The sequence below is a fragment of the Mustela nivalis genome (assembly GCF_964662115.1).
Source record: "Mustela nivalis genome assembly, chromosome: 8".
NCBI lineage: Eukaryota > Metazoa > Chordata > Mammalia > Carnivora > Mustelidae > Mustela > Mustela nivalis.
In genome coordinates this window covers 12,602,049-12,629,873 of record NC_139027.1, presented here as the reverse complement: position 1 = coordinate 12,629,873, position 27,825 = coordinate 12,602,049, and the positions used below count along the sequence as shown (strand labels likewise).

The 27,825-nt window shown below is 44.3% G+C and overlaps 2 protein-coding genes across 5 annotated transcripts in view; one reads left to right on the top strand and one right to left on the bottom strand.

Annotated features, from left to right (window-relative positions):
- KCNS3 (potassium voltage-gated channel modifier subfamily S member 3) overlaps positions 1-27,825 on the bottom strand; it is a 38,438-nt gene that overhangs the window by 8,397 nt on the left and 2,216 nt on the right. For all 4 annotated transcript variants that reach the window (XM_082745799.1, XM_082745801.1, XM_082745798.1 and 1 more), the window contains exon 2: positions 5,240-5,430. The gene's annotated coding sequence lies outside the window, so the exon portion shown is untranslated. The remainder of the gene's footprint in view (positions 1-5,239; positions 5,431-27,825) is intronic.
- On the top strand, positions 151-20,818 carry LOC309870601 (10 kDa heat shock protein, mitochondrial-like; the record flags this gene model as incomplete). Its single annotated transcript, XM_082742990.1, has 4 exons — positions 151-164; positions 5,203-5,331; positions 7,516-7,594; positions 20,513-20,818. The coding sequence occupies 4 exons, from the start codon at positions 151-153 to the stop codon at positions 20,816-20,818; spliced, it is 528 nt and encodes a 175-aa protein (XP_082599116.1).

Below are 27,825 nucleotides of genomic sequence, written 5' to 3'. Positions count from 1 at the left end.
AGGGACATCATTTGTCATCAGAGAAAATGACAATCAAAAAGATGAGATAACACCACACTAGTAGGATGGCTAAAATCAAAAAGGAATAATAATACAAGCATTGTACTATAGTGCAAGTGTTTGTGAGGATATGCAGCAACTGGAACCGTCATGCATTACCAGGGGTAAGTTAAAACGGTGCAACCATGTTGGAAAATAATTTGGTCCATTTCTGAACAAGTTAAACATTGAGTTAGCATATGACCTAACCATTCTACTTCTAAGTATATTTCCAAGAGAATTGAAAGCATATTTTCAAACAAAACATGCACATTCATGTTCAAAGCAGCATTATTCATAAGAGTCAAAGAGGGAAAACAACCCAAACGTCCATGTCCATTAATAGAGGGAGGGATAAACAAAATGGTGTGTCCATTCGAAGGAATCTTATCTGGCCATAGAAAGGAATGAAGTACCAGGTACTATAACATGGTTGAACTTGGAAAACATTATTCTAATGAAAGAAGACAAACCAAGAAAGACCTCATATTCTATGATTCCATTTATATGGAACATTCAAAATAGGCGAACCCCATTAGAAAGTGGTTGTTCGGGGCTCGGAGGAAGAAAGAATAGGGTGTAACCAACAGTAGGTATGTGTTTCTTTCAGGGGTCATAAGAATGTTCTGCAATTAGTTGGCTGTACAGCCTTAAAAAATAGTAAGAACTACTGACTTCTGCATTTTAGAAAGGTAAATTTTATCATAAGTGAAATGTATCTCAATAAAACTGTTATGTAAGAAAGGATCCCAGCTAATGAAGAAGGAATGCAAGTCATCACACAATAATGGATCTAGGCTGCTAAAACCCAGATAAAAAGCTGATGCGGTACTTAACTAACAGCTACGTCAGAATAACAATACCTGAGTCAGAAGTAACGGGAAGACACAAGACAGAGCATGCCTCTTGATGGAAGTATATACGCAATTCTGCAGTATTTCAACAACAACCAACAATCGGGCCTGAATGTTTTTGAGAATCTAGATCTGCCATTTGAAATCAGATAGAGATTTCAGAGGAACATGTGCAGTGACACAGCAAAATCCAGACTGTGGGAAACAGCACAGACCAGATAAGCGATGTATCAGAGAGATCCAGGGTGTGGGCTTTGTATGAATCCTGATTTTAACTAGCCAAATGCTTTAAAAAATACATACGAAAAACAGGAGAGTTTGAGTATCAACAAGATACTTGATAATACAAAAGAATTATTGTTAAGATTTCAATGCGTTGATGGTATTGGAAGTATACTCTTTTAAAAGAACCATTACCTTTTGAAAATATATACTAAAATATAAAAGTATGCCGCATTTGGGGTTCATTTCAAAATAATCCCTGGGGAGGGAGGTTGGTAAGAGAGCCAGGAGGTGGGGGGTTGGGGGGAGGAGGGGGAGGTGTCTCTTGCTCATAAAAGATATGGCCATATTTTTTTTTATATGCTGCTTTATTTCTGTAAGGATACACTGAAACGTTAGAGGATAATAGCTAATGACAAAGTGCAGAAATGAGGTGTCGGCTTCGCTAACCACTCCTACGAGAATGTTCCTATGCACTGGCATTACGTGTTCACTTGTGGTACTGTCTCGTTATACTATGTCCTAGAACAATGTCGATGAGAGTGCGGTGAGGTGAGCACTACATGGGCGACCCGCTGGCCCGGGAGGGAGGCCGCCACGCCCCCAGAGATCCCGCGAAGCTCTGAGGGGCAGTCCTTTAAGAGTCATAAGAAGAGGGACTGAACGGGGTTCTTCACCACAGGGACCAAGAGCAGACAACTACTACACTACATCACTGTTCAGAGACATCCTGTCGGTCAGTGACCGTCCCGGTGCCTGCTCAGCTACCCCTCTCAGGTGTTAGGGTTACTTCTGTAGGATGGATTTCAAAACTGCAGGAACGCTGGAGGGGGCATTGATCACTGAATTGATCACTGTTGCAGTTGGATGATGCATACAGGAGTTTAATGTATTATTCTCCCTATTTTTGTCCATGTTAAAATTCTCCATCCAAAATGTTTCAAGAAAAATTTACGAAGCACCTTTTCAGGTCATGCATGGTAGTAAGCACTTTGAATAGAGACTGTCCTTCATCCTAGAATTCCCAGCAGTCCATGTAGTACCTGGGCACTAGGGGGCGATGAGGAGGCATCACTGAATGAATGAATAATGTCCTTTAATTCCCTAACTGTCCTAAGTGGGATCTTATACCCCACCTTGCAAATAGGGACACCTAAGGCACAGAGTCTACCCAACATTATCCAGATTTTATGCAGTAGACTCTTTCCACTATGCATCAAATATGAGTATTTAATTTTTTTTAAGTGGGAGGGAGGAGGGACTGGCTGATCTTTGAATTTACCTAGTTTTTCATCATCCTCATTAAAGAGCACTATACTCTTGGTTTGTCTCCCTCCCAATCCCATCTTGTTTTTCTTAATCTCACAAAACAAACTGAGGGTTGCTGGGGGGAGGGGGTTTAGGAGAAGGGGGTGGGATTATGGACACTGGGGAGGGTATGTGCTTTGGTGAGTGCTGTGAAGTGTGTAAACCTGGTGATTCACAGACCTGTACCCCTGGGGATAAAAATATATGTTTATAAAAAATTAAAAATTAAAAAAAAGAGCACTATACTCTTTAATAGGGGATTTGGTATAATTATGACGAGGACACATGGGATCTCAAATCAGGCACATCTGGGAGTACAAAAGGCATCTGGCCACAAAGCTGAAAACTCCGATGCTATTTTCATTCTTTTTCTCAAGAACGTCAGCTCCCTGTGCCACTCCCCTTGCCCATTATCACCCCAAATTACGCATCGTGGGACCACTATAGACTGTATTTGGCCACCTTGGGTCCCTTGGTGTTTACTTGGTGTTTTCTTTTTTAAAAGAAAGAAAAAGATGTCAAAAATCCAAGGTATTCACTGGAAGCTTAAAAGAAAACTGGCATTGATCTTCCTCTCTCCAAGTGGCACCCTTTAAAAGGCTTTTTGAAGCCATTAACCTCTTACTCACCTCTTCTTAGTCCACTTCCCTCTCTTTTTGTTTTCCGTTCTCAAACTCACTTAAGAAATACTCTCAGAACTGGGTCTTCTTAAGCCAGACAAATATACATAGACACATGTGCATGAGTGGCTTTGCGGATGCTCTTGCTTGTTCAGAAATGTAACAAGAGCATAACAAATACAAGTCAGTATTTTGATTGGGCAGAATCACTTTTTTCAATCGATTCCACAATTGTAGTCAAAGGCTTTGATTCCTTCTGCCCTCCTACTTGTCCAAAATCTACATTAATCTTTCCATCAAATTTAAAAAAAAAAATAGGGCATTGTCACCTTTTTGGGCTATCCTGAGAGCTGCATTTCATCCTAATAAATTTAAAAGAACAATCACTCGTGTTTTTAAAAAGGTTAGGTTTGTGCTAAATTCTATTTCTGCCCATGGCTTGTGAGAATATTCCAAATAAAAACAAGCAGATGGAAACAGAATTCAAAACCTAAAGTCAGTCCACACCTGTGGATGGAGGTGTTCCCACCGGGCGCCTTCCCTGACCTTCTCTCCCAGCCAGCTCCCCGTACACTGGTGTAACACGTAAGGAACAGAAGATTGGTAATCAGTGCTGGGCAGAGAAGAAGAGCAGAGAGCACGGGGAAATGTCAGTGACACTGCAGGGCTCACCCCGTGTGGTTGAGAAACCGAGATGCTGGCATTCCTTAGTGCAGACCTTCCTGAACCAGTGTCATTGGAGCAGCTAAAATAGTGCAATTCCAGGAAATGAACGGCTACTTATAAGCCATCTAGAAGGTCATGCCCAGCGCCAGCCTGGAGAGTACATCAAACTTCAAAGAGCCTTCTGGAAAAGAGGCAGCTCTCGCCACCTGGGACAGTCGGATCAGGACTGCACTCATTCCTTCTGGGCCTCTCTTTATGTGGCTACTCCTCTCTGCAAAGCCCGGGCATCCTGTCATTCCTACAGCTCCTCTCCAAGCGGAGGCCACTCAGAAGGCTGGGGGATTTACTGAGGCCAGAAATGAGTGGCCAGAAATCTGTCCCCTTGGTAAAAAAAAAAAAGAATCATGGATGGAAGATTTTCCACCATAAGAGGGGAGCCTTTACTCTGCAGGTAATACCCTCTCAGGAGTCACCTTTGTGGGGGAACCCACAAACACATGCTCATACTGGGGTCCAGGGGACTTCTGGAGAATCTGAATGCACCTGGGCCAAATTAACACGTGCCCCCCCCCCCAGTTCCTCAGCCCCCTCACCTTCTCCCAACAGCCCCCAATGCACAATTGTGTTAGCACCCCCCACAAGATATTATAATTCTTTCACAGTTCTCCCCCCCGCCCCCCACAGGTAGTGTCCCTACACCCTAAGCTGTTCCATGGAAGGAAACAGGCATGGCCGCTTCCGCAGCCTCAGACCCGTATGCTAATTTCTGTCCATAATCCAGTGAAAGATACTCGCTTTGATCCGGAAGAATTAAAAGGCTATCACTGTTTTTGTCAAAGAGCTAGCAGAAAGATCTAGACCAGACAAGGGGAAATGAAATGCCTCCAGCGGCCAAACAAGTAAGTTAAACAAATTTGGTTGGGACTGCAGTGAATTCTCCAGAGGCAAAGCTCGTTCAGCCCCAGAGTCCTTTGTGGGAACAGAGAGCCAGCACCATGTATACAGTGGGCCAGGAGACCCAGAAACCCTGATTTTTCTATGGGGCATCTCAAGTTTAATTGGAATTGATCCAACCTGTGTTCAACATTATTTGGCTCAAACAACATGTGTCTCCAAACCATGTACTTTCCAGGAACCCCCGGCCCTTCTATGACCTGAGCCAGACTTACCAATCCACAGCCCATTTTAAGCCAGACTGACTTAAATGGACTCAAACGTAATCTTAACACAATAAAGGCAGCTGTTGCTTCCTCAAGTTTGAGCCAGGAATCTCAGAAGGCGGAGTGAGCAATGAGGGATACTGAGTCTTCCAAATCGGGCTTGGTGCCTCCCCCAAAAGAACCCAACCTAATCCTTCCAGGCTGGCTTTCTCACCTCCCGCCTTTACTCATCTGCCCCAAATGCCAGCGAATGTTAGTCAGAAGAGTCTCCCTGGTGTGTGACCTTCCTCTCTGTCACTGCTCTGTGCGGCTCACTCTCCCCTCTCCGGTTAGTGATGGGACCAGAGGAAAGATCAGTGGCGGCTCTTACCCTTGTGGTGTCGATGGTACACTCTCTGCCCTCATCCTGCCCAGCAGAACATCCGTCATCATCCAAGAAGCTCCGCCCTTCTTCCCTCACGGGTGTGTGTGGTACACAGAGGCATTTAGTGGCCACAAGAAGAGAAGAATCCTGTTTTCTGGTTGAAGGGGCCAATGCAATCACTGGGAAATCATTCTCACCTGCAGAAGAAGCCAGACGTCAAGTTTTAGCTCCAAGGGAAGAAACACACCCAAGACATTCTAACTCAGACTCAGTGATCTGGGCACTTCACCGACTCGACCCATCTCTTAGAGCCCCATCTCCTCTCAGGGACGGAGTGTTCTTCCCCTCCACCCGCCTCCATGGAAGCATCCCTCTCACTAGACACAGGGATCGGGAGACATCGCTGCCCCAGGACCAGACTTGCAGTCATTCTCAGGCTTAAGGACCCTCGGGTTTTGACTATAGTGGACACTTGGGACATCTCCACTGACCCCAAAGCCAACAAAACATCCAAAGCTAAAATGAGGCACTACAATTAGGACTGTGGTTATTCACTTCCCACACAGTTTCTTCTAGGAGCATTATTTTCCTGGCTAATTTATCAAGGATATACTTATAGGCTTCTAAATGAATACATTTTAATCCATTTCAGAGACCAAGTTCTCAGTGTGACTGCCCTAATAGAATTAACACCGCTGCTCTAATTTGAAATCAATAGGTTTCAAAGCCTGGCCAGATTCGATTTTGCTTTCTTTGTCCATTGTTATATTTCACAGATCAGAAGTGACTATGCATGCTGGATCAGAGTCCTCTGGTTAAACGTGTGTCTATGGATGTGCGCGTAGTGTGTCTAGGGAGTTTAAGCTTGTACCAAAACAAAAGGACAAATTTACATTTCTCTCTCTGAATAAATTAAAGAAAGCAAAAAAAGTTCCAGTTCCCAAAAAGGTAAGCCTTGCTTCATGTTGATGCCTTCCCATAGATTTATGTTAGTATCTAAGCATCCATCCACTGATTTTCATGTTTTCCAATCAATTGTAGGTCTTAAAGGGGGCCCGGGCTGGGTGGAGAGGAGGAAGGAAAGATGGATTCTGAGCTTCAGAAAGAAAATGAAAGAAGTGTCTTCGGCTACGTCAGTCATTAAACAAACATTCACTATAGCTTAAGATCTGCCTGGAATTATCATAGGCTTTGGGATCACACACAAGATACAGTGCTTGCCCCCTCCTCTCTACCTTAGGAGCTCCCAGGCGCAGGACCAAATGTCATAAACAAAGCACGGTCTCCTACCAACATCAAGGGGGCAAGGGAGAGGGGGCCGAGCAGGAACACCCTGATCCCAATAATGGCCAGAGAAATCCTTCAGTGCATTTTCACCTCTAATAAAGATAACAAGAAAAGATCCGGCGGGGGGGGGGGGGGAGTGCAGCTTTACCCAAAGTGAATTTCTGAGCTGGGACTCTTTAGCAGAAGAGGTACAGCAATCTCAGCAGGAATAAATAAAATCAACTCAGGAGTTAAAGTGCTCCTCCTACTCTTCCTTCTGCACAGCCTCCCAGCAATACAACATTGGGTCAGTCTCAAATATCTGTGTCCCACTGAAATGCTGCTGTGCCTTTTCTCAAGGGTACAGCACACACGTACAGTCTTCTTCTGCCTGTCAGATACCTTCCCAAATGTAGCACATGTTAAAGGAAGGTATGATTAATCTTGCTGGGGGATAATTAGCTGCAAACAGCTTTGACATGACTATATTAATTACTGAAGAAAAAAATTAGCAAAGTACTTAAGCTATCTGGCACTTAAGCTTTCTTTCTAAGAAACCCCAACCACTGCTGGGCACTGGCTCATCACAGAAGGACTGGCCCAGGGACAGACTGTGAGGGGGGCCAAGTGTGTCTTTTTTTTTACAAAAACTGGTACTTAGTAGGCCCTCCATCAATGTCTGATAAATTCAAATCTCCCAGCCTGCCTTTTCTCTCTGTCTCCCCACAAATTCAGAATGCCAGGGTTCTGCCTCATTTTCCATCACTATGACTCCCATCCAAAAAACTATATTTTTGGAAAAGATATAATACCACTCAGTAGCTCTCGGTGTGACTTTACGTCAATGCACACCCCTTCTAGGGCATTCCCATTCTAAGCGTGACTTTTCCATGTAAAATGATAACCAGCATTCCCTGAGTCCCTACAACATGCCAGGAACCTTCCAGGAGTTTCACACACATTACCTCTGCCCTCAGCTACTGGGAGTGTTAACTGTTGTGATCCCCATTTTATAGGTGGGACATCGAGGCTCAGGGAAGTGATTTGTCCAATGTCCTGAACCCAGTCAATGCCAGAGCCAGGATTCGAACTGAGGTAAGCCTGCCTGATGCCCCCTCAGCACAGAAAATCAACTTTGATATGACTATACGAGTAACTGATGAAAAAAGTTAGTTGTCAGGGAAAGTGAAGGGCGGGGAGCAGTGAGCAGAATGGGTCCCAAACCAGAAGACTTGAGAAAGAAAAATCCAACACAGTCTCCTCTTCCTACTTAACCATCCCGCCACATGGTTCCATTCTCTACGTTCCCAGCACGCCATCAGTGTGGAATGGTTCAGAAGAAGACGGGACCATCTGTGATTTAGTACCTAAGCAGGCTTCTGACTTTGCTGAGTAATTCAGCAGGATCGTGGCAAAACACATCACGTTCGCTCAAGTATTGCTGGCCTCTGTAGGAAAATCTCTTCACTATAAAAAAGGAGGCCGTCTACAGCATCCTTCTGGTGGACCCTCCAGCTTGGCTGTATTTCCTGGTGGGCTGACAACAGCATTCAAAAATGCACAAAAAGACTGGCTCCGTTATTGAGAGGGAACGGTGAAGATTAAGTGACCTATTGGACTCTTTCATCATCCAGAGAGTTGACATCCAATCTTGGAACAGAATGAGGAAAATCAAATGGACAAGCAGACAGTACCCAGGGGTAATAATAACTCCTAATGTCCGTCTCTTAAGACTCAGATTCACAGGACTAAGGTGGCTCTCCAAAAATTAAACCATAAAATCAGTGTCTGAGAGATCAAAACAGACTCTCTGAGGGACACTGCTGCATAGATCTGGGTCTGATGTACTTGCCCAGAATCCTGAATGTACCTGCTACTGCCCTTCTCACATTGTTCTGAAATGTTGTCACCTCCGTCTACCCACTAGACTGAGAAGCCTCCAGTTAGGGACAGTGTTATAATCAGTCTTCATAGTCATTATCCCTGTTACACAATTGTGCTTGACACATTTTTATTGAACCAATTCCTCTCCCCCAAGGCAATGAGACTAAAGAGTAAATTAATTAAAAGAATCAATATGGATAATGAAAGGCAGTTGGTCAGCAAGGGAAGCAGAGGAGGAAAGTGTAAAAGATCTAAGTTGGTGAATCTAAGTTGGTTGCCCAAGACCCCTCCCAGCACTTTCCAAAGGTCTCATCCTGAAGAGGCAGGATTGTCCAGCCCTGATGGAGACATCCCAAGTGGATTTTTAAGTGTCTACACTTAGAGTTCCAGGTATCATTAGATGCCCAAAAACCTCTCCTTGTTTTGATTCTGACTCTCCAAGGCACCCGATGGTGACTTCAGCTTCCGGGCACATCGCCGACAGACAGCACACGAGCATGTCCACTCCATCCACTAGATATACCTCTTAGTGGAACGTAATAAGGTAGGAAGAGGTTTAGTGACTCCATTTTCTGTAAGTTTCTGTAAGAGTCAACCTGCTAGAGTCTGATCAACTGTGGGACACCTGGAAGTGAGTTTCTGAAGTTGGCAGGCTGCCAGAGAGCCTGAGCCTGACCTGGGATAAGGTCACCAGGTAAATGGCACCTTTTAGCATCATCCTGACAAGCAGCCGGCTTCCCTGGAGATACCCTGCCTTTGACAACTTCTCCAGAAGAGCTTCCCCAGCCTTGGCACTACTGATGTTTTGAGGCCAGACAATCCTCCTGCAGAGGGCGGTCCGATGCCCTATAGGATGGTTAGCGGCTTCCCTGGCCTTGACCTACAAGACACTAGGAGCGTATCTCCTCCCTGTCCCCTAAGGTCGTGACAACAAAAATTGCCAAATGTGCCCCAGAGAGCAAAACCGTCCCCAGTTGGGAACCCCTGCTCTGGATTAGAATAGAAAGATCTTCGATGCGCGTTTGGAAGCTGGACGTTCAGAAAGCTCAGAATGGCAGGTGGCACTCATCTGTGTCACACGTCTGTGACCCGGGCCAGGGATGCTCCCCCGGACATTTGTTCTTCTAGGACTCAGTCATGGCATTTCTGGTATCAGACAAGCAAAACTTTGCAGTAAGAAAAGATAAGAGGCAAGTTAACCTTTTGTTCAGACTTGAAGCATGCTTCACGCAATTGGAGTCTAGAGTAAAGGTTAGTGATTTTCTCTGAGAATCTGTCTGATATTTGCTAACATTTTTGATGCCAGGATTATGCACAGGACAGCACACTAAGACAGCTTGAAAGATGTCTTACTACAGCTCTCTGTAGGTGGGAGTCTTCTTGCTGACCATACCCACCCCTGACCAAGCTCCACTCTTGTGGAAACCCATTGATGTCCCAGGAAAAATGCAAAGATGACAGGCCAGTTTAGTCTTGCCCCATTTATCAATCATAGACTAATTTTCAATAAAATCTAAGAGTAATGCAATAATAAGAATACTAATAAAAGGTGAAATTCAACCCTAATTCTATCTTGATTTACTAATGAGAGTTGTAGTCTGAGGTTTTGCTTAAATAAAATTAAAATCTCACAATCAGACTGTTGTAATTGATTTAGGATGCCCGAAAAATTGTCCTTACATTTAAATCCTATAATCCAAAGCAACCAGAAGACTACATCACTTCCCAGTTGATTCAGACAGCAGACTACTAAGAATATCTCTGAATGACTTCGTTTTTCCAAATTATCAAAGCTTAACATGAGAAACCCTTGAATTAACAATGACTTTTTAAAAATCTTTGCTCTGTCCCCAGAAGAAAATGAACACTTCTCAGGACCTAATACATTCAGGGATTAAAAATGAATTTATAGAAGTTCTGGTCTTCAGGGAGGAAACCAGTAAGTGCCTTCCAAAGCAAAGCCTCTACATTATATTTCAAAAGTTAATATAAATTATATTTCACTTGGCCATCCAGAATGAGTAAATGCAATACCATCTCCAGAAATCCCTAAGGCTTGATGCATGGGTAACTAGACACCATTTTGCTCTCCTCGGGTTCTGTGTTCCTAGACAACCCTCCCTGGGGAACAGAGGGAGACCGCAAGCTGCTGCTGAGTCACCTAGTCACCTCTTCAGAAAGGAAAGTGAGGAAAAGCCCTGTGGAAGGGTGGGCCCCACATAAGAGGGAGCAAAACATCGCAGCCACTGACCCCAGTGTGGTCATCCACACTTGGTAACAGGGCTCTGGGACACCCTAAGTGGGGGCCACTGTTCCACCAGCCCCAGATAGGAACTCCCCTGGCTTCCTCCCCTTTTCAGGAACCCCCTGAAGCAGAACTAGGCAAAATCAGGGGCTCAGACTGCAGCGAGGACACAGGCAGGCAAATCAGCCCACCCAGGGGGCTGGACCCCAGGCTCAGTCTCATCTGTCCCTGTGTTTTCCATAGCTAATGCATCAAGCGTCTGCACTAACACAGTGATTAAAAGAGCAACGGGGAGCAAGCCGTTTTAGAGAGGAGGGGGGAAAAATCCTATCATGCCATGGTAATAGTGATGGAAACCAGCAAAAGGAAACCTTCGGGAGGACACTGTAGCAATGTGCATTACAAAGTCGCAGTCTCCCATCTGAGACTGTCTGCTGAGGGAATAAATTAGACAAGTGTGCAGGGATGGGTATCCAAGGATATTCAGGGCACCAGTACTTATTCATAAAAGTGAAAAGTCAAAGGCAACCTAAATGTCCATCAACGGGGAAATCGTCAAATCAGGGGGTAGCCAGGTAATGGGATATTCTGTGGCCATTAAAAACGCTGAAATAATCATAGAAAGAGCTCCCGCATACTCAATCGGGTGTTTCAGTATGTCTGGGTGTTTGCACGTCTGAACCCACGTAACGCTCACAGCACTTGAACAAGTAGTATTTTACAGGATTCATTTTACAGATGGAGGAGCTGGTAAATAGAAAAATTAACTAGCTCTCCAGGGTCAACAGCTACTAAGTGAGAGCCTCACTTGAATTGATACAATAATGCTCTAAAGCCATCCTCTGAACCACAACACTCCACTACCTATGGATTCATGAATGGTCACCACAATATGTTAAGTACAAAGACAAAATAATTATAGTACAACATATGGCATGATCTGATCTTTATAAAAGAGGTCTAACTTTACAAAGGAAAAAAATAATCTCTAAGAATATACACTACAGTGTTAAATGCATTTCACCCTGGATGCTAGAATTCAGTGACTTTTGCTTTATACTCAGTACCTCTCAATGCTGTGTGACTTTCTTTGCAAGTATGATGAAACACTTATGTAAATAGTCGTTTTGGGGTGCCTGGGGGGCTCAGTCTGTTAAGTGTCTGCCTTCGGCTCAGATCATGATCCCAGCGTCCTGGGATCGAACCCCATGTTGGGCTCCCTGCTCAGCAAGGAGTCTGCTTCTCCCTTTGCCTGATGCTCCCCTGCTTGTGCTCTCTCTCTCTCTCAAATAAATAAATAAAATTTTTTAAAAATAAATAAGTAACAAATCAAAAAAAATAATAAGTAAATAATCGTTTCTTTTTGGAAAAAATAAAAGATCAAAAGCAGATTTGGTCAGTACCTGGGGAGGGGAAGGGGGAACAGGCTAGACACTAAGCGAACATACAGATTTGGGTGAGGTAGGATCTTCCGCGATGGTCTCCTTTGGCATCTGTAGAATCATACGCTTCTGCTGCTCATGCACGTCTGCTCTGGGGCAGGCACTGTCCCGGCAACTACAGAGAACAGAAGATAACGTGGCTCCTACCCTCAGAGCTTACAGTTGGTTAGAAATGGTAGAGGAGGGTACACAGGTAAATAAATAATTGCAGTATGAGCCAGAAGATGTCAGGTACCCTGAGGAGAGGTACCGAGGTGCTGTGGAAATTCACAGGAGGTAAGGGATACCTCTGGGATCAAGAAGGAGGCACGACTCCAGGAACAGGTGGCATTTAAGCTGAGGCTTGAAGGTTGGGTCAGACATGGACAAGTAAAGAAAACAGTAAGAGTAAGAAGGTCGTTCTCCCAGGAGAGGAAGGAACCCACACAAAGCCACAGGGGTGAGAAAGCTTGTAGTATGCACAGAGATCAGAAAATAAGTTGAGTCTGGCTAATGGAGCCCTGTGACCTAGAGATATTCATGTAGAATATAAAGAATCCTACCTGTACTAGCCCACACCTCTGTGAGCCAAGGATAACCAGGGTGAGTGAGTGACAGATTTAGGAAAGGAGAACAGATTGCAGGTGGCCATACCAAGAATCTACTGAAACAAGGACTGTGACTCAGGTCTCAGGTCTCCTGAACTACTTAACCACAAGGAAACAATCAGGCAGATGTTTAAAAAAAAAAAAAAAAAAAACTCTCAGTGGGGTGCCTGGGTGGCTCAGTGGGTTAAAGCCTCTGCTTTCAGCTCAGGTCATAATCCCAGAGTCCTGGGATCAAGTCCTACATCGGGTTCTCTGCTCAGCAGGGAGCCTGCTTCCCCCCCCCCTCTCTCTCTGCCTGCCTCTCTGCCTACTTGTGATCTCTGTCAAATAAATAAATAAATAATCTTTAAAAAAACAAAACGAAACCTCTCAGAGTTATGGCCGTTTCCAGAACATCTGGAAAATTAGAGGCTGGTTTTGGGTACAACAATCCACCAGGCACTGCTGACCTAGGATGACAGTGAATCCCAGCAGTGTCTATGAAGCGCAGACAGAGGCAAGGCCAGAGACGTAGGCAACATCTCAAGAATTTACCCCACTTCTCTCTTCACCTCCCCCGAACAGCACAGGAAAGCAGGGCTCGCTGGGTGTCATATGCAAACAATGAATCATGGAATACTACATCAAAAACTAATGATGTACTGTTCGGTGACTAACATAACATAACTGGAAAAAAAAAAAAGGAAAGGAAAGCAGGGCTCAGTAGAGAGAATTCAGGAGGTCCTTGAATTCAAATACGGGGGTAAAAATCTTAATTTTTGCTAATCTCTAACTAAAATTTAGTTATTCCTCCCATTAAAAATGCAGGCAGTGGCCCAGGGCAGTAAACAGCAGGACCAGTGACTTCACCCCTTCAGAAATTCCAGGTAATCTCATATCATAGCACACTTGTTCCAGGTCTCAGAAAATAATCACATAAATTCATTACTTCCTTGAAATCATGATAGTTATAGACCTACTGCTAGATTATCCTTAAGGAGTTGATATAGAAGTACATTCATCACTAAATCATAAGTAGGTTTAAAATATTTTGATAACACTGTATTTCCATACAGTTGGATTCCTTTATATTTTGTGACTCTTGGGGTTATTTTTGTTTGTTTGTTTCGTTTTTGTTTTTTTAATTTAAGGACTCTGTTCTGAAAAGTGGTCCATAGGCTCCCCCAGACTACCAAAGGAGTCCATGGCACAAAAAGGGTTAAGGGTCCATTAGCTAGGGTGGCTGGGTGGCTTAGTAGTTAAGCAGCTGTCTTCAGCTCAGGTCATGATCCCAGGATCCTGGGATCCAGGCCCACATCAGGCTCCCTGTTCCGCAGGAAGCCTGCCTCTCCCTTTCCCGCTCCCCCTGCTTATGTTCTCTCTCTGTCTCTGCCAAATAAATAAATAAATAAATCTTTAAAAAGAAAAGAAAAGAAAAGAATCCATTAGCTAGAGATCCTGTTAAAATGTAACTCATACCATGTCACTCATTCTTTTTCACTCTTCAATGTCTTCCATCTTCCTCAAAGCAAAACTCCCCTTCTCCCATGTTATTTGTCTGTTTTCATCTCCTTCCCCTCTTTCTTTCATTCCCAACCAGCATACTGGTGTCCCTGTTATTCCTTCATCATTCCTGCCTCAGGGCCTTTGCACTGGCTGATCCCAGTGCCTGGAATGCCCTATCCATAAGGGATTGCATGGCTTGCTTCCCCCTCTCTCTTCAGGCCGGGACTCAATTGATATCTTCCAAATGACGCCTTTCTTGGCTACCCTATCTAAAATGCCCCCTAGTGAAACTCCCATCCCCCCACTCCTTGCTCTATTTTTTCTCCTAAGCATTTATCACTCCCTAAAATATACTTCAAGACATGTACTTTATTTCTTTATCATATTTATTATTTCCCCACTCAGACGACAGCTCCACCATATCCGTATCCCAAGTGCCTACAACCTTGTCTGACACCCAGTAGGTTCTTAAAAGTTAGTTGTTGCATTAATTAGCTAGGTGACTTTTGTTATATAGCTTGGCTGCTAGCGGCTTCCATACCAGGTTGAATTTTAAAGTCTCTCCCTGCCCACTGTATTTCTGGGAAAAAAGAAAAATCACAGTAAATATGTCTGTGAAATTGTGGTCATCCCAGTAGAAAGCTAGCTTATTTATCAGCTGCTGCTTTTTTTCTTTTTTCTTAATAAAGAGTTTTCATCAAAGACAAGACAGACTACAGAGATTCCCTATGACCCTGCAATTGCACTACTGGGTATTTCCCCCAAAGATACAGATGTAGTGAAAAGAAGGGCCACGTGCACCCCAATGCTCATAGCAGCAATGGCCACAGTTGCCAAACTGTGGAAAGAACCAGGATGCCCTTCAAAGGACAAATGGATAAGGAAGACGTGGTCCATATACACTACAGAGTATTATGCCTCCATCAGAAAGGACGAATACCCAACTTTTGTAGCAACATGGACGGGACTGGAAGAGATTATGCTGAGTGAAAGAAGTCAAGCAGAGAGAGTCAATTATCATATGGTCTCACAAAAAGCATGGAGGACATGGGGACTTAGAGAGGAGAAGGAAGTTGGGGGAAATTGGAAGGGGAGGTGAATCATGAGAGACTGTGGACCCTGAGAAACAAACTGAGGGTTTTGAAAGGGTGGGGGGTGGAGGGTTGGGTGAGCCTGCTAGTGGGTATGATGGAGGGCACGTATTGCCTGGAGCACTGGGTGTGGTGCATAAACCATGAAACTTAGAATACTGAAAAAATAAAGTTAAAAAAGACAGGACAGACAAATTCTCTCTCTCTCTCTCTCTTTCTCTCTCTCTCTCTCTCTCTCACACACACACACACACACACACACACTAAGTTATTAGACCAAATCATGTCATAAGACAAATACAAAAAAGTAAATGGAAAAATTGGTACATGGCATCCAACCAGAAAAAGGCCCAGTCTTGGAGCTTGAAATAGAGGTGACGCTAGCATATGAGATCATCACACAGATCCCACCTGCTGAGCGATATAAGGAAACAGGCAGTGCACAACCCAGGAGTAAATGCGGGGAGTAAGTGGCCACAGGGGCCCTGCTCCACTCGACCTGCTGCTGTTGAAATGTACCGTCGCCCATTTGCAGGCTCTGTTGTTCAAACCAGCAAGAAGGCACCTAATGCTGGGGAGATCTGAACTCGGCAGGGCTGCCTCACACACATGCAAGAAACCTCACTCCATTCTGGCCCCTGGAGCACCCTGTTTTAATAAGAAAAACCAAACCTAATACTGGATTCCTTGTAGTTACGAAATGTGAGTCAGGGACAAAGAAAGTACTATTTTGTATCTCATGCATCCTTATACAGGTCCGATCAAGTCAGTCTTATATTAAAAAGTAACAAAACAAACTCTCCCAACCCCAACTCTCTCTGTAGCACAGCTTCTTAAAATCACTTTTTAGACCCGCCCTTCCTTCTTCTTGTGCAATTCTTGCCCTAACACCCGAATAAACATTTTTGCTAAGGGCACCTCTAGATGACCAAACCCAAAGCACGCTTCTCATCTGCATGTGACTTAACCTGCCCAAGGCATTTGTCACTGCCCTCCTCCCAGCCCCTGAGGGTCACTGATGTCACCTCTCTGACTACTTTCTCACTCCTGGTTTCCTGCAAAACTCTGCTTTGTCTTCCCAAATCTTAAATCTGGGGGCCGGGGGGAGGGGGGGTGTCACAAAATAAAATACCTTTTGGGGGCCATGCAGGTGACTGAAATGAAAAATAGGGGACGTCTGGCTGCTGTGACAAGCTGGAGAGCACCAGCCCTGCAAAAGGGGACTGCTGGCCCGTATTTGGGTATATCAGGGGATCGGATCGCCCAACTTGTCAAGAACACCCACAGATCTTTTTTTTTTTTTAAGATTTTATTTATTTATTTGACAGATCACAAGTAGGCAGAGAGGCAGGCAGAGAGAGAGGAGGAAGCTGGCTCCCCGCTGAACAGAGAGCCCGATGCGGGGCTCGATCCCAGGACCCTGAGATCCTGACCTGAGCTGAAGGCAGAGGCTTTAACCCACTGAGCCACCCAGGCACCCCCACAGATCTTATTTTTATGTGAACTTTCCCAATTTTCTAAATGTTGACAATCACTGGTTTTAATGTTTTGCTCTTGTGAGCCAAATCACAAAAATCTGTATGCGGGAGATAATCTCCAATGCCTGTCACTGCAACCCCTTGGGTTTCTCCTGTCCTTCTGCTCCTCGTCCTGGGCATTTCATTGTGCTCGGAGGCTGGGTGTGTATCTCCAGCCCTGATGTCCCCTCTCCATTTCAGACTCTTACAACAGCCTACTGGACATGTCCACTTGAATGTCCCACTGGGACCTTAAAATAAATGTGTCCGCATTTTCCTTTCATCCTCTAGTCCCAAACCTTTCTCAGATTTCTTTCCTTCCCTTATCCTCCCTGCCTGATTTAATTCAGGTGCTTGGTATTTTTCCATGGTTTATTACAAAACACCTCTCATTGTCTTCCCTGCCTTAGACCCATCTCCATCCTCCACCTTCAGAGTCATTCCCCACCCCAAGTTCAAGCTACCTTCCATAATGCGCAGTCTCCAGGTCCTCTGAAAGCTGTCTTTGCCTTCAGGATAAACTCTGGCCCCAGAGTGCTGGCGTGAGTCCCAGCTTCACCACCCCCTAGCTGTGAGGCCTTGGGCAATTACTTAAGTTCTTCAAGTTCGGGTTTTTTGTTTTGTTTTGTTTTATTTTTTTTTTCCATTTGTAAACCGTGGATACTATCACATGCCACATTAGAGCAGTCATGAAGTTTAAAAATGACATTATAAAAATAAAGCTCTCTGTGCTTAGTATAAGTAAATGCTCAATTAAATGTTAGCTGATGCCATTCCTCATCCACTAGCCTCACTTTCCACAACCAACTGAAACTCTAGAACTGTAAAGAATTACCTGAGATTCTCCCAAAGCATCTTTGACTTCTCACTCATTTGTCTGCTCCGAATGCCCTTGGAGACGCATATTCCTTATCGTAGTCTTCAGAACCAAGTCTTGACCCCAGGACTCTCCCTGCCCCAAACCCAGGCCCTCAACGACCACTGCCTGCCTCCATTGCCTCCATCGAGTGTCTAACCTGCTGAACTGCAGTAGAACAATTTCCTGGAAGCCTCCACCACCACGCTATGAGTCCCACAAAGGCAGGACCTATTTTTTCTTAATCTTTATGTCCTTAATGCTCAGCGGAAAATAATAATGACTGGAGGAACTTCTCTAATTGCAGATCACCCCAGACAGGCAGGCACCATCACGATCCGGCTCTTTAGCGTGGGGTTCAGAACGGTTCGGCGCACAGGGGAGACAGCAAGAACATCCTGCCCACCTCTCTAGCCTCGGCATCCACCAGTCCACTCCAAAACCCTCTGCCTCAGCCCCATCCCCAAACCACAGTGCACTCTCCTTCCCGAACCTCCTTGAAGCTGTTCCTTCTGTTCCTTTCTTTTCCAGTTAATTCGACTTTTGTCTTCAAGAAATCAGCTCAAAGATCACCTCTCTCAGGACACATCCCTTTGACGTACCACACGTGAGCGCACACACACACACACACACACACACACACAGGTACAGACACACACAAAACTGATGCAAATAGGAACAAAAAAGTAGGCATGTCTCCTTGGTGCTTCCACTCAATTTCTTTTTTTGGGTGGAGGGGAGCAGGGAGGAGGGTCAGAGGAAGAGGGAGAGAGAGAACCTTAAGCAGACTCTACACCCAGCTTAAGCCCAATGCAGGGCTCCATCTCAAGACCCAGAGCTCGTGACCTGGCGCTCAGCCGACTGAGCCACCCAGGCACCCCTGTTCCCAGTTCCTTAGCAACCTCACGGATACACAGTGATATCAGTGTCTGACACACGGCCGACAAGTGGGGGGTTTGGGTGGAAGTATGACTAAATGAATGATCTACTTAAAGGTACAAGACAAAGATTTTCCCGCTCAAAATGGAGCAAAGAAGGCCACTTGGGAGCTGCCCTCACATACGGGCCTCCCCGGGGGGCTCCAGGACACTGGGATGAAGATGCCTCACGAGCTATTGCTTCTCTCTACCCAATGGGAGCACCCAACACATTATGACCTTTCCAAAGGATTGAAGAAAAGCACTTACTGCTACTAGAAGTAAGAGTACTTTTGCCAAATCATAAATCCTCAGTATGTTGGCAAGGAACTCAAGAAACCTAATGTCTACTGCTCTAGCAAGCTGCCCCAGTAGCTATTTCATGGGATTAAAAAAAAAAAAAAAAAAAGTTTCATTTAACATTTCAAAAGATGCAGTGCAATAAATACGATCGTTCATACAGCTCCTAATCTGTTATTTGGAAGGTAGGAGAAAAAGGTTTTATGTTTCACAATCATCCTTATCCACCTCCTAGAAGCCACCCTGGGAGGAATTGTTTTAACACTTTTCCCAGAACTATCTGCTGTGACTAATTCCATACTTCATCAACATGAAAAAAAAAGTATAAAATAATGAGATTCCCCCCAAGACAAGGCCAGCCAAAAAGCTTTCAATTTGACTTATTAACATGAAATCTCTCACCTCGCTTTTTCCAAGTCATTTCCTAAGTGCACCCTCCTTTTGGAGTTTCCAAGTTTTCCAAAGGAGGGAGAAGGGGGTGGGGTAGAGCTGGAGGGAGAACAAGGAGAGTCTCTGAAGCCTGAAGTATCTTCCCAAGAGTGAAGTTCAAGATCAAGCCCCAGGAGAGAGCTTTGGGCACCACCATGGGACACACTCCACAGTAAACAGGAATGCACGCTTGATAAAAGCAAACTTTGTGTACCCTGGAGGAAAGCATGGCTTTCTTTACCTGATTCTCACACTCAAAATTTTCCATGTCTTGCGTTTCCTACTCAAGTTAGTTTAGCAAGGGAAATTCTAAATAGTTACACACTAGACCAATCTGGTAGCTTCTGAAAAAGTTAACAACAGGATGGTACAAACAAAATTTTTTTGTTGCTTATTTGTTACAAAAACTCGGGGGGGGGGGGAAATATGGTATTTTTTTTTCCCAGAAGCTACATAGTTCTTTCATTTGAAATCACAGATAAAACAATATATTGAAATGCTGAAGTTCAAGTTCAGATAACATTTGATGAAAAGAGCTAAACATAGATTATAACAAAAAATTAACATGGCTGCAGATTTATTTTACAGTTCTCAAAATGTGGTCAGGAGACCTCTGGGACTCTTAAGACCCTTTAAAGTGCCCAGAAGATCAAAACTGTTTTCCTAATCAACTAAGATATTTTCCTGTTTACTTTCCTTCTCTCACAAGTGTCCGGTGGAGTTTTCCAGGGAGCATATGACGTGTGAGATCATAGACTAAAGAAAGAGGCAAGTCTAAGAATCCCACTGCCTTCTATTAAACCAGACAATAAATACATTTCTAAAAACATAAAACAATGCCACCCTTGCATTTTTTTTTTTTTTTTTGATAGACAGAGATCACAAGTAGGCAGAGAGGCAGGCAGAGAGAGAGAGAGAGAAGGAAGCAGGCTCCCTGCTAATGCATTGTTTTTGTTTTGAAGATAGTTATTTTTCATAAAAATAGGCCATTTATGTTAACATGCAATGAGAATATTACTGTGACTTTAAATGAATTAATAATTAACACTTCAAAATGTAACTATTTTAAGATTTTATCTTTTTTTTTTTAAGTAATCTTTACACCCAATATGGTCAAGATTAAGATTTACAACCCTAAGATCAAGAGTCATGTGCTCTGCCAATGGAACAAGGCAGGTGCCCTTAAGATGTAACTATTTTAATTTCTAATATATACATATTGGTAGATGAGAGTATGTACTGCCCTGGCTGGAGTCACAGGCAGGACAGGAGTTTAGGAAGTTTCCTCCCCTCTTGGACCGAGTTTTGGTTGAAAGAAGTGCAGCCAAAACTGTAACAAAAGGACACATTATGCTTCCAGAAAAGCCTCAGGGAAAAGCATGGTATATGACAATAGTAGCTGTTGGTTCTGGCTCTAAAGGAAAGTGTGGAGGGATTCAGCCAGTTAGCATGAAAGTTGGGGATAAATTTCTTCTGCCAAAATATGGAGGCACCAAAGTAGTTCTAGATAACAAGGATTACTTCCTGTTTAGAGACCGTGACATTCTCAGAAAGCACATAGACTGAAACACATTATTATTGTAATGCTATTCACATGAAGTTCCCATTTTGTAACTGAAGTTGTGAAATCTTCCGTCATGTAAATAATTTCTGTCTCTCTTTTATAGTAAACTGATGGTATCCGAAAAAACATATTGATAGATATAACCCCCATTAACAGGAGCTTTGGAGGGGGGGAGTTCTCAATAATTTTTAAGCATGGAAAGAATCTGAGACCAAAAAAAAGGAATCTCAAATTCTTTTTTTTTTTTTAATTTTGTTATTGTGATAAAATACATGTGACATAAAATTGACCATCTTTGCCATTTTTAAGGGTACGGTTCAGTGGTATCGAATGTATTCCTAATACGCAACTATCAGTACCATTTAACTGCCAAACTCCTTGCCTCTTGTCAAACTGAAATTTTATATGCCATTGGTACATCTTTGTGGTTGGTCTATGTCTATGCAATCAGCAAAGCAGCCCGCACCACCTCTGTCCCCTGGAGGGTGTACGTCTGTGTGCGTGGCATGGGGAGCCAGACCCTGTTTCCAGAGACAACTCCATCTCCCTTCAACACCACACAATCCTGGAGTTCCACAAAGTTCCTTCTAGCTTCCCACTCCTATGACATACCTCTGCATTTGCGTGTATTCTAAAACCTAACCCCAGTATCTAATAATGCCTCAGTGGGATTTATTTCTGAGCTGCTGACCCTGACTTAAACAGGGCTTGCTTGTGTGCTTTTAAATGATGTGGCTAACAGGAGTGGCTAGTCGAAAACAGCTAAAAGCAAACCCATTAGAGTTGAGGGCCACATTACAGAACTGCATCCTGTCCTCTGTGTTTCAAAGCCCCATTGAAAGGACACCAGATGAGAAGGCAAAATGCTCTCCAGTGCCTGCATTTTAAGTCTGGGGGGCGCTGGGAGAAAACTCAGGGCGTATCACTACCAAGATGTACCACAGTGACATCTGCTTTCAAATTAGGTCAAAAAGTCTGGGGAAACTGCATAAAAGGTGAAGTTCTCAGGCATAGTATGAACGTCCATGAGCTTCCCATTTTTGCATATGCAGAGAGCCTACCCTATAGAAATGTGATTTAAGGAGATGATAAGAGACATAGATACCTTTTTACTCTTTGACAACGATGGTAGATAGGGGGGCACCTGGGTGGCCCAGTCAGTTGATCGTCTGACTTTTGATTTCCGCTCAGGTCATGATCTCAGGGTCCTGAGATAGAGCCCCGGGCCGGCTCCACACTCAGCAGGAAGTCTGCTGGATAGTCTCTCTCCCTCTCCGGAGAGACTCCTGTCTCTCCATTTAAGGCAATTCTCTCCCTCTTTCTGCTCATGCTTTCTTTCTCTCTAAAATAAATAAGTAAATCCTTTTTTTTAAAAGAAGATAGATAGATAGACAGACAGACAGAAGGACACTGCCATTTAATGACACTTTTCATTTATACTTTTAGCCAGGAGACAGAGAAGGTTCAGCCCTGAAATAGTCTCAGAGCTAAATCATGACCAGGGGGTGTCTAATCACCAAGACGAGGAGGGGAGAAGGAGGTTTGATGTCAGCAGCTTCATGAAGGAACCACACTTAGAAAACCGGGATCTTAAAAACCCACGGGAAAAGCCCTGCCCAGGAGGTCTGATTTCCTGACCACTAAGACAAGCGTGCTGACCTCACTTTTTGCCAGAACCCAGGCTCCTCCTCTCAATCCAAACCTACCAACCACGAGTCTTTAGCTGCCAAGTTTTCTCATCCCTCTGGCCAATGAAATTCTTTACCTTAAAGTAAATGCTAGGAAATACTCTGGGATTCACGTTGGCTTGTATGGAGAAAGCCAGACTAGTCCATAAAAGAATGAAAGTTTAAAAAAAAATGTGGACATATTCAAGCGCCACCTTTAGTCTACTGGCATGTTTTATCTCACCACAATAATTATTTGTCAGGATAGAAGTCCGCATTCCTGAAAGAAGTCTTCAGGAAATAGCAAATGTCTTAAATGATCTGTGGAGTAACTTTAAGTCCTATGGTCCTATCTACCTTCTCATTCCACATAGCTGCAAAGAGATTCCTTTTCTTTTCTTTTTTTTTTTTTTTTAAGATTTTATTTATTTAGGGGCGCCTGTGTAGCTCAGTCGTTAAGCGTCTATCTTCGGCTCAGGTCATGATCCCAGCGTCCTGGTATCAAGCCCCATAGCCAGCTCCCTGCTCACGGAGCCTGCTTCTCCCTCTGCCTGCTGCTTCCCCGGCGCGTGTTTCTTCTCTCACTATCTCTTTCTGTCACAAATAAATAAAATATTTTAAAAAGAAGATTTTATTCATTTATTTGAGTGAGAAAGAGATAGTGACAGAGACAACAACAAAGACCATTTTATTCTGCTGTACGTGGGTCCCCAGGTGACAGACCAGAGGCACCTTTCTTGCATCTTTTTATACCATATCTATGGAGAAAGAGGAAGTTTCATGGGATAAGGAAGGGCAGGTAAGGAAGGACTCCACTGAGACGCAGAAAGTTGGCTTAGCCGCGCCCAGGGCTCTCCACCAGGCCTCACCCCCACATAGCTTCACGGGGCTCCGCGTCTCCACACCACCAGGCTTATCACTCCTGTCTCTCCATTTAAGGCAATTCGAAAGCAGCGTATTGGGAATCATCAAGAGCAAATGCTTAGAATCTCACCACAAATGTTCCACATACCCACTCATAACTCTCCTAGTTCAATTTACAAAAATGATCCAAATTAACACACGTGAATGATACTATAAAGAAAAAATATTCATAGATTACCTGTTTTTTTTTTTTTTTAAATCATACAGTCAACAGGCTGTGAGGAAAATAAGAACAAAAACAAAAACAGAGAAGAACAAGAGATAAACTCAAATTTCCCCACCAGTTAGAGACAAAACCAGAGTCAAGATTCCAATGTCTTCTGTTCTAGAAGCTCTAGCGCCGTAGGACTCCAAGCACAGAGATGTGGACAGGTTGACTGGGCTCAGCTCCCTGACCTCAGCTCTGTGTGGGCTCCACACACACGGGCGGATCCCCACACCCTCTCTGATCCCTTTCAGAACCGAAAGGGTTCTGTACGAGTGTGGCCTCTACTTCCTCAGCTCCCATTGCTTTCCACTTGGTCCCATCTGGCCCCAACTCTCTAATCCCCCAGGTAAGAAGGCTCCAAATTGCCATGCCTGAGCCTCTCCAATCTGTTTTTCCCTGTCTTCGCCCGGCCATCCTGCAGAAATGTAAATTGGCTCCTAATACTCCCCACCCCCTACAAATCCACAAGCTCCTTCCCACAGCCCCCAAAATAAACTCTAAGGTCCTTAAGCTGGTGTGAAGGGTGCAGCATGATCTGCCCTGGCCCTCCTCTCTGGCCCCCTCCCAGCCCCCAACCCCAGATCTCCAGAAGTTCCTCCAAGTCTCCGCGCGCATCCTTGCCTTCAAACCCTCACACTCCTTCCGCGTCCTAAGATCCTCCTTCTCCCACTTTCCACTGGATAAACATCCGTGCATCCCTCAGAATGGAAAGTCCCTTTCTCAGAAAGGTCTTCCTGGGTCCCCCATCTAACCTAGTGCCCTCCCCAGCCTTGTTCCTCTCCACCCCCCAGGAAGTTCTTTGAAGCACCTGGCCCTACTTAAATGTTTGCACGTCTTTGTTTAATGTCTGTCTCCCCAGTAGCTGCCCACTCCCTCCGTGCCTGTTTCCTTTACCGCGGAATACCCAGCATCTAACAGTCCGTAATGCCAGGTAAGTACTCCAGTCCTTACAGAATGAATCCTTGTAAATGTATTTGTAATGTAAATGTAAAGAAGATATATGTGTATTTTTATAAATGGAAAGAGCATTGTATTTGTAACTGTAGAGAGGGTATATATGACTGCATAAGTTAATCATTAAGTCAACATTGATAAGCATCTGCTGGCGGCTCAGATGAGCTCAGTTGATCTTCTCCGGCTGATGAGCAGGAGGCTTTCATTCACGGGGGACCTCAGCAAGCACACTGAAGCCAGCTGCTGTCAACATTAACTGCTTATCTGTAACATTATTAGCTAAAAGCAGATGTTGGGCCATTATCATTCAACACTTGTGCAATTAAAGATCATTTTAAAGGGTATCTACTCCAAGCAAACCGTGAGGCAAGCCTCTGCAGGGTTCCAAAGACAGCAAGACCCTCCTGCCCACAAAGAAATGATAAAAGAGAAAGAAAAATGATAAAGGAAGCCAGGGATGGAAATTTTTCTAAACCACGTTCTACATTTGATTGCCCCTTCTCAACATTTTTATGGAATTCATCATAATTGGAGTTTCTCTCCACGTCTCACATACCAGACCCCTGAATGCAAAAATAAGACAACAGCAGTAAAGATTTTCTTCTCCTCCCCTGCTCCTCCTGACTAGCCAAGAGCAGGGACCAAAAGCCAGCTTCGGAATGAAGTTCAAACACTGCCTCCTCCCAGGACCTTCCACATCTTCCACGTTCCTTGTGAGGATGACAGATGATGGCTTTGGAGTCGGAAGACCCCTGGCTCTGGCCAAGTCCAAGAGGCTCACTTTGCCTTGCTTTCCTCATCTGCAATAGGGGCTTGTAAAACCCCAGCCCGCCCCGGGCATATTACCCTCCGTTACTAAACTGAAACGAGGTAACCCTGTGAGAGTTTCTGCAAACTGTAGCAGGCTCAACAAATACGACAGTTTGTGACTGTTATCAGGATGCAAATATTTAGCGTCTTGTGTTGGCCTGTTCATCTCGAGTGTCCAGGTCCACTGTGCACTCAGGCTCAGAGAACACACGTTCTTACAGTCCGCCTGCCCTTGGTGTCTCAGCACTGGGCACATCACACCCACACAACAAATTCTTGCAGGCTAGTTACTTCTTGGCATTTTTGATGAATTTGACTCAGTACAAACTGATCTCCCACTGTTCTCGATTCCTCATTGATAACAAGCACTTTCTGCAGAGACAGCCATGTTTACCTAGCCCGTGATCTTTATGGTCTGTCTTCTTTTTTCCCAATTACATTGGAAAGACGACATTTTTGGCAAAAGCAAAAAGAACGCTTCTCCAGTGCCATTGTCAAGGTTCCTTCTAAGGATGAGATGGAGACTAAAAAGCCCCTTGGTAATGGCAAGCCACGTCTACCGCTCACTAATCAACAAACCCCACCTGAGTTCTACAAAGCATAGGTTAGTGTTGGGGCTGTCCAGATAACCAAGGAGGGCAGAATCCCATAGTAGCTGTGTAGCTGGACTGCCAGGCATAGATCCTGGCTCCATATAGTCCTAATTGTATGATTTTGCATAAGTCATCCAGTTGTTCTCTTTTTTTCTCATCTAAATAGGCTGATGATGGCTACACTTATCCTGGCGAGCCCTGTGTCATGTATGTTATTGTCGAATCGCTGTATATTGTATATTCTGGAACTAATATAATATTGTATGTCAAGAATACCTCAATAAAAACAAATAAATAAATAAATTTTTAAAGATAAAATAGGGTGGTAATAGACCCCGCACCTCCAAAGGTCATCATCAGGATAAAATGAGTCATGACATCCAGAGCTTTTAGCACAGTGCCTAGTGTAGGGTAAGAACACATAGGAGACATCCAGATTCTCGTCACTGAACAGACTACGACTCAGAGAAGAAAAGTGACTTAGGTCAAGGATCCATGAAGAGATTGAAGTCAGGGCTGGAACCCAGGTCCTTGTGGGGATGTCACACAAGGGGCACTCCGGAGAATCTGCCTTCCTGAAACCTGATAAGCCAGGCCAGTAATGATACCCACCTGCGGCTCTGCCTCCAGCTACCCTGCATAGTGGCCCTTGCCCGCCAGTGGGACCCCAAAGCCCAGCCCCACCCGTTTGGTCTCCCATGGGACTCAGAATGTACCTAGAGGGGTTCCATCTACTGCTGGCTCCCCTAGAAACACTGTGATGAAGAAGGAAAGCCTCATTTCCTCATGGGGTGGTTCTGAACATTAAATGAGATAATGTCTGGAAAAGTGCCCAGCAGAGTGGCTGGCATATGGTATTCAGCCAATAAATGATCTCTATTTAAAAAAAAAAAAAAAAAAAAGAGGAGGAGGAGGAAAACCCTGTAGTGCCTGTCTGCTCTCTCAAAGCTGCGCACATTCCAACCCCAAATGCCAGACACAGGGTAGATTGAGATCTTGCTTGGGTAGAACAGAAGGACATAGAGTCCGCAAAGGATTGACATGAAGGGCGAAATTCACTTAAGACAGAGGAAGTGTCTGGAGTCCCCACTGTTCCCATCTTTCTTAAAAATAAGAATGACAATGACAATACTAATAAGGAAGAAGGAAAAATACTTAGCTGGTGCTTTGCTGGCAAGCCCAAGCATCCGAGCATCGGATTTTTAATACTGTAATATGTCTCAACAAAGCAAAGACGGTTTGCACACACACACCCCAATTGCTTTTATACACTTGACCCATAAAAGCTTAGCTTTGCTGCATTGATGAATGGGCTTATTCAGGCTGATTTTCCAGGCAAAAAATGGCTCAGACACAAAAGTGAATTAAAACAGATTCCACAGATCTTCTTAGAATTTTCACAACGTGCTTTGGATTCAGAGTTTGTAAGCACCTCATCTTCTCCTCCCTACCCCAATATTGACAATCCCTAGTTGTGAAAAGACAGATTTAATGTTAGAACACAAGGAAGGAATCTGGTGAAAAAAGGAAAAAGAAGGGCCGGACTAGACGGAGTAGAAACTTCATTTTGTACTGTGTATCCCCAGGACAGAGCCCGGGGCCTAGCCCGGGAAAGCCGGCTGTAAACGCAAACTGATTCAATCAACGGCCCCATGGACTCTACAACCCAAGTGAGGAGTGAAACCGAAATGTTACACCAAGTTCAACCACACTATCAACGCCACCCTCCTTCAGCCTGAACTGTGTGGGGGCAGGTGCTCAGCAAAAATGCTGGCTTCCTGTTTACCTAGGCAGGTATTTGCAAGTAGTCTAAGGGGGGGGGGGGGGTTGCAACGTATACAGTACTAAGCAAA